Here is a 7,955-nt window from a genome sequence, read left to right on the forward strand (position 1 = left end):
ACCGAAATTTTAAAAACGTATTTCTGAGCAAAAAGTAAGACAAAATCCTAATACGAAAATGTCGAGGCTATAATACATTTCAAATGGGAGGCATTTATAATAGACAAATCAGGTAGTCTAAAGTTCGCGCGTTCAGGGACGGTACATTGCACAGTGATAAAGGTACTCCTGCATATTTGCCGATATACCTCATAAAATTTAAGTAATTATATGTACAATGATGCTGATGTTATTGATTGAGTCATATTTAAACATAAAAAAATAAATAATAAATTTAAAATAATAAATATGAGAAGTTGTCGACATGAGAAGTTGTCAACTTATGAAGTGTCACAAACAATTTATATGGTAAAAATATTTTCTTCAATATCGATTTATATTAAGGTTATTTTTTTAACATGTAGATAAGATAGATTTCATATTTTATTCAATTTGTAACATGCCAATGTGGGTCACGAGGCAAGATGTAGGTAGCCCAACTTGCAAATCTTAAATCTTTCTGAAAATCGTGAATCTGTATACCGTTTCTTTCCACATTAGTACTACGTACCGATTTCTTTTTCGGACATAACGCAGTTTATCATACACGTGGAAATTATTGTCGTCAGCAGATTCACGTATTCGATTCGATAATTATTTTTCAAATGCAATTCGCATTTTTCTGATGCTACATTTAGCATTCAATACCCTCCCTCCCCCCATTTTCCCCGTCCTGTAAATTAATTTTATTGCGAAAAATACGCTTGCCTGCAAACTAGCGTTCCTTCTAAAGTATACCAGTTATTGCGAATAATATTATCACAGCCCCGGTGGTCAAGCTGGCTAAGACGCCTGTCACGGATTGAGGGAGGTCCCAGGTTCGAATCCTGGCTGGGGTAATATTTTTCGCAATAAAATTAATTTACAGGACGGGGAAAATGGGGGGAGGGAGGGTATTGAATGCTAAATGTAGCATCAGAAAAATGCGAATTGCATTTGAAAAATAATTATCGAATAGAATACGTGAATGTGCTGACGACAATAATTCCACGTGTATGATAAACTGCGTTATGTCCGAAAAAGAAATCGGTACGTAGTACTAACGTGGAAAGAAACGGTATATAGATTCACGATTTTCAGAAATATTTAAGATTTGCAAGTTGGGCTTCCTACATCTTGCCTCGTGATCCACATTGGCGTGTTACCATATATTGTTTAGTTTTAGATAGGGGTCTTACTTGAAAGTTTATTGTTCTTTATTCAATTTGGCAATGCCTAATGGAAACTATCCAGATAACATGCTTGTCTAAAAGACATCTTCAAGACTTCTTTAAGACGTCTTTGAGATATCTTTTGGACGTGTATGTCTAAAAATGTTTGTTACTACATTTGCTAATAAATTTTGCGTTTATATCAACATAGTTTCCATTAGGCATTGCCGAATTAAATAAAATGTGAAATCTGTCTTATCTACATATTAAAAATGTAACCTCAATATAAATCGATATTGAAGAAAATATTTTTACCATATAAATTGTCTGTGACATTTAATAAGTTGACAACTTATGATGTGGGCAACTTCTCATATTTATTATTTTTAATTTATTATTTTATTTTTTTATGTTTAAATATGATTCAATCAATAACATCAGCATCATTGTACATATAATTACTTAAATTTTTTTAGGTATATCGGCAAAAATGAAAGAGTAACTTTATCACTGTGCAATGTACCGTCCCTGAACACGCGAACTTTAGACTACCTGATTTGTCTATTATAAATGCTTCCCATTTGAAAAGTATTATATAGCCTCGACATTTTCGTATTAGGATTTTCGGCTTACGTTTTGCTCAGAAATACGTTATTAAAATTTCGGTCGCGAATTGCGGCACACCCTGTATATATAATATAGGAATAAAGCATATATAATACATATATACAGGGTGTTAATAAATCATCGCATTGGCGGTATACCGTCGGATAGCGCGCGAAAATCTAAGAAAAATGCCGTTTGTTACAAGTCGATCCGATCATTACGTTTCGAGTAATTAATATTAAAATAACGGTAGACGTCCACGGAAGGAACATCAACGTCTCCATAGACAGAATGAAACCAGCCTACACCACCAACGAAACGGAAGAAGTAGAGATAACAACTGTCCGACAGGAGCCGAAGGGAGAAGACGACAAGGCCAAAAGAGTCAGAAAGCCAGTCGTCCGATTCCAGGCCGGACTTTAAATCAACCAAGGGGGTCCTGTGGCGGCCGTAGGCGCCCTTAGTCCCAGTCTACAATAGAGATTTAAGTCCTAAGCTTTAAGAAATTGGCCAATCACGGTCAAGTATGAGAAGAATGCGCGACTGTGATTAGTCAATTTCTTAAGGCTTAGGGCTTAAATCTCTATTGTAGACTGGGACTTACGGAACGGCCATCCGGCCATCACAATACATTTCGCGACCCGCGCGCGCGACGCGCGCGAAAACATCAAATCCGAGAAAGGCACCCCCGGAACAAAACTTCGCGAGACACCGCTAGACGCCGCAGGAAAATAACAATATTCTCGGTAGTGAAAAACGGTGAGCAACAGTATAAAAGAGGGCAGAGATAAGCCAGTTCTGCGAATCGACTCCAAAGCAATCCATAGTGATATACCGAGGACTCATGCGCACCAGCAAGCCGAGAGCAGTTGTTACGCCAAGGAGACAGCCCCGAGCGGACAGCACCACCGGACGGAGGACCAAAGCCGGAGATCAAGATCGCCGAGACCGTCGAAGCGACAGAGGATCCAGTAGTCCAGTACCCGCGGAGCCAGCGACGAGACGGGTCCTGCCGCAGATACGCTGCATTGAGTACCGGCCGTGGTGACTGACGCGGATCGAGTTATCTCCACCACGCCTGACGAGACCAAGGATCTTCATCGGCCCGTGGGATCTCCGCGTGAGGCGATTCACCAGCCCACGCTATATCCAGGCGCGATTATTTTCGCAGATCTCTCCGCTGCCGCCTTCGCCGCGGTCGCCACCACGCACGGGACGGTGCCAGGCGACACAGACAGCGAGCACCGAAGTCCGCACTCAAGCGACGCAGACTCGCGGGTGGACCACGAGCGAGTCCGATACCGAGCCGGAACCGGAGTGCCCCTACGGTCCTATACGAGTTACCGTAACGGCCCCGCATATATCGTACTGAGAGCGTAACCCGAATTACCGCGCTTCTCGGTAGATATCTTTTTGGAACCGCGCCGCAAGGCGCATAAACGAAACCAAAAACAAATTGTATATAACTGTACATAATAGTGTAAATATATATTGATTTTACCACACGCCACTCTCATCTGTAAAGAACCTTGATACAGCGATCCTCCACAAGCGAGCGTACCTTCCTCTTCGCGTACCTTCCGCATACTCTAACGGACGGCAAAGCCCCTACAAAACCTATTCGTCTCGCATTCTGATACCCAAAGAAACCCGAAAACGCCTTTCATTTCCCTAGGAAAATAGGATTCTGTCCAAGAGATCAAATTTATCATTTTTTTCACATTTGCTACATTTCTGCCAAAAATACGATACGGCTGGTCTTGTACTGCTGGTTCAGGGTTTATTTCTGGTCAGGTTAGTAGCCAAGACCCAAACGAATCCAACAATGTACAGAATTAAGTCGTGGTTTTTTGGCACAACGTACTGTTAAGGGGCTATTTTAAAAGAAAGAAATGGTCTTTTTAGGGTTTAATTTGTTTTTTAAATAAAAATTCCAAGAAATATATAATACTATTACATTTTTTTGCGCCAAACGACGTCCAAAGGTCCTTTACACGGGAAAATTACGAAAACCTATATACGCGACCTAAAATGGCCTTATCACGAACATTAATATATACCATTCTATATAAATTTATCCAACAAAGTACAGACCCAAAAACCACGACTTCTGTACATTGTTGGATTCGTTTGGGTCTTTGCTACTAGCCTGACCAGAAATAAACCCTCAACCAGCAGTACAAGACTAGCCGTATCGTATTTTTGGCAGAAATGTAGCGCAATGTAAAAAAAATAAATTTGATCTCCTGGACAGAATCCATATTTTCCTGGGGAAATGAAAGGCGTTTTCGGGTTTCTTTTGGCATCGGAATGTGAGACGAATAGGTTTCAAAATGAAGCGCCGATCATGATCAAAATTTTGTTGCACGGTGTTATTAAAGATAATTTCGTGAATTATTGATTTGCTTCTTTTTCAAAGACTACTCGTATTTTTCGTTTTCCATATTCTCCCACAATTCAGAAGTAGGAAAAATAAGCAAATCAATAATTCACAAAATTATCTTTAATAGTTACCCATTCACTCGAAAGAGAGATTCGTTCATCCATCCTCATTCATCCTCTAGACCTCCGTTTCCGCCGTATCCTCCATTCTTTCTATTTCTTCCTCCTCCCTTCCTTCCCTCCAATGCTCTATTCTTAATAGCCATTCTTCTGGCTATTATGTCTCCCCCAATACCTCCTCTACCATCACCTCCCACCCCTTCTTCTTTCCCTAATCCGTACACTCCTCCTACACATGTTCTCATGTCTTCTCCTTCCACCTACGTACCCTGCACACTTCCTTTTCTCCTCTCTCTCCCAATATCTATCACCTCTTATTCCCTCCCCTAATCTACATCTCGCTATCTTCTGCCATCTTTCTTCCTTCCATCCTTTCGTTAAATATTCCGGTATCCCTTTTCCTTTTACCCTCTTGTATCATATATTCCCCCTTGCTTCCTTTATTCTACTCCACTTTTCTTCGTCCTGCCATCTCTTCTCCCTTCTTACTACCTCCTCTCCCCTCAGCTCTCCCTCTTCTCTCATGCTTTCAATCTCCACCATTTCCCATCCTTTTTCCTTATAGAACACTTTTCTCTCCTTTTCCCAGTCCCCTATGTAATACCTAATTGTATTTCTCGATATACGATTAGATAATACTTATTGAGACATATACAACGAGATTTTTCCATTTTTTCCAGGATTGGCTACAATTGCGGTCGGTAATCCATCTCCATTGGTGAAACCACTCTGATTCACCCTGTATGCGTGTGTGTGCGTGTTCGTGCGCGTGCGCGTGTGCATTTGCCTGTGCGTGCGTGCGTGTACGTGTGCGCGTGCGCGTGTGTGTGTATATTGTTAATAATTATAAAATTAAATTATAATATGTTCTAGGTCCTCTTACGAATTTGTATCATCCATTTCACCTGCATGGTTATAGTTTCTGCATACTGTATGCTGGTCAATTTAACAATGCACGTAATAAAGACGCTATAACAAATGAGGATGTAGCCAAAGAAGTAAAAGCTCACGTCAATCGCTTACAACATGGTTACTATAAAAATTGTGCTGCTAAAGATACTGTAATCGTACCAAATACTGGTTTTGTCATCCTACGCTTTAAAGCAGATAATCCAGGTTAATATAAAATTTTATTACAATTACACATAAATATTTCTTATTATATGACTATGCGAATATATTATGTATAAAAAACGTAAGTATACGTTTTAGTACTACTTTATTAATATTTTCGAGACGAATGGTCACTATACAGAATGTTCTGTTACGAAACTGAAAAATATTGCCAGGCTGCATGGTCAGATGATTATTGTAACAAAGTAAAAAGACTCATACAGGGTGTTGAAAAAAAGGGTTACATATTTTGATAAGAGGTAGTATTGGTCAAAACAAGAAGAAAAGGTCTAATTAACATGGGTCCTAAGACTAATATCTTCAGAGATACAAGCTATTTTGTTATTTGAGCTCTTTGTCATTTTCTTATTAGTCGTGTCATCTTTAGAATGTATCTTTAGAACGTCTTAGAGAATCACGCACTCTTTCAAGTCACGCACCATAACTTCATTTCTCTCTCCTGATATTTACGTTTGGTTCGCAATAGACACCACAAGTCAGGAAGATAAATGATTACATTTCATAAAATAAAAATTGTTTCTTTATCTTTCTTTGTTTATTTCTTGTTTTTAAAGCACCTAGAAAAAAGATATCCCCATTGTACCCCATTCTTCCCTACTCCTTTGTTCATTACATTCTAAAGATGACACGACTATAATAAGAAAATGACAAAGAGCTCAAATAACAAAATAGCTTGTATCTCTGAAGATATTAGTCTTAGGACCTATGTTAATTCGACCTTTTCTTCTTGTTTTGACCAATACTACCTCTTTTCAAAATATGTAATCCTTTTTTTCAACACCCTGTATATATACAGGGTGTTAATAAATCATCGCATTGGCGGTATACCGTCGGATAGCGCGCGAAAATCTAAGAAAAATGCCGTTTGTTACAAGTCGATCCGATCATTACGTTCCGAGTAATTAATTATTGAAAATTAATAATTTGGTCCAGTCAGCGCGCGAGCCCAACGGACAAGAGAAGAGGCGCACGCGATGGGCACGCTCGGCCGTAGCCGCCAGCGCGCGTGAACGCATACAACCATTATTTAAAGTAAAAACAATAAAATTAATAAAAATTAAAAAAGTTTTTTGCTCAGAATTTTTTACATTTTTTCAAATTTTATGAGCAATTAAGCAGATATGATTTCAAACGAAATTGATTATCACATCTAATGCCATTAAGAATAAGATCCCATGGTCAGATTTGGTTGATAATTTGTGTGAACTTCTCACTCGTTCAAGAACATCGTGTACCACCGATCCTTCATTAACTGAATCGACCACCGATCTTGCTTTCACTGGTTAAACCCAACCGCCGATCTTTCAAGCCTTATAACTCGAAAAGTACTTAATAAAAAAATACTTTAGTATAGTGTGTTGGAAAGCTCTCGAGATAAGCTACAAGAATATGTAGTGAAAAATAGGTTTTATTTTTAAAAACTAAGATGACCTTCATATTACTTTGAAACGTTCACCCGAGGACAAACCACAGATCCATCTTACGTTTCCCTTCGAATGAAATAATTTTCATTTGAAACGTTTTTATTACAAGCCTAGGTCATCGAAAACAATCAATACGTCACTTAAAATGAGCCACCCTGTATATATTTGTTTTAAACAAATGTGAACCAGGACTATCTATCTTGCAGGTTGGTGGTTCTTCCATTGTCATTTTTCATGGCACACCGCAACTGGAATGAATGTCGTTTTCCATGTTGGTACGGAATATGACCTCCCAGACATACCATTAGATTTTCCACAGTGTTACAATTGGACACCACCAGTAATGAATGATTATTATGATTATGATTATAATTATAATTATAACTATGATTATTATAACAATTATTATTATTACTACTATTATTAATTATTCTAGATAAAAATATTTATAAAATGTAATCTTACAATTAAATATATAAAATTATTCTTTATTGCCTAAAAGTATTGTACTATATGTGAAAATATAAATAAATAATTAGTCAAAACTTATCAGAGTAAATTATGCCAATTATGAAGAAAAGATTACACCTCACGGATCTTTTCCATTTTGTCATTTTGACATGCGTTATAAATGGTGAAATTCTGAGTAATTTTTACTTAATAACTACATGCTAGTTGCGTGTAGTTTCTGAGATCGGTAATACTTCAGTATAACTCCAGCATCTCAAAAATCAATAAAATTAGTCTCATTCGACGCGTTTTTGAACGAGAAACAACTTTTACCTGAGGCAAAATCGTCGCTCTGCCCCGTGAAGCGAGATATTAATTGTTACAGTTAACAACTTTTAGGGTTAGGAAATCTGTCATACCGACGAAAGTCGTGTGATGTAGCGACACTCCACACCTCATGCCCATTCTACACCTAGGGATGATCCTACTTTTACCACATCCGATACCCCTTCTATACCTAAAGCTAATCCTACTTGCAGCTTATCCGAGGGAGTAGTATAAAGTGTAAAAGGGTATACTGTAGTTGTACTTTGGTACGATTGGAAACCAACCAAAGTGTAAACCTTTTACACTTTATACCCAGATAGCA

General features: G+C 38.3%; 1 protein-coding gene across 1 annotated transcript in view; it reads left to right on the forward strand.

The window, feature by feature from the left end:
- LOC105557022 (laccase-3-like) overlaps positions 1–7,267 on the forward strand; it is a gene marked incomplete at its 3' end in the record, with an annotated part of 21,009 nt that extends 13,742 nt beyond the window's left edge. Inside the window, exons 4-5 of the mRNA XM_012004147.1 lie at positions 5,172–5,414; positions 7,063–7,267. Of these exons, the coding sequence (XP_011859537.1) occupies positions 5,172–5,414; positions 7,063–7,267 (448 nt within the window). The remainder of the gene's footprint in view (positions 1–5,171; positions 5,415–7,062) is intronic.
- Positions 7,268–7,955: the final 688 nt, after the last annotated feature.

Source organism: Vollenhovia emeryi, unplaced genomic scaffold (assembly GCF_000949405.1).
Source record: "Vollenhovia emeryi isolate VEMERY1.0 unplaced genomic scaffold, V.emery_V1.0 DF939649.1, whole genome shotgun sequence".
In the NCBI taxonomy this organism is placed as follows: domain Eukaryota; kingdom Metazoa; phylum Arthropoda; class Insecta; order Hymenoptera; family Formicidae; genus Vollenhovia; species Vollenhovia emeryi.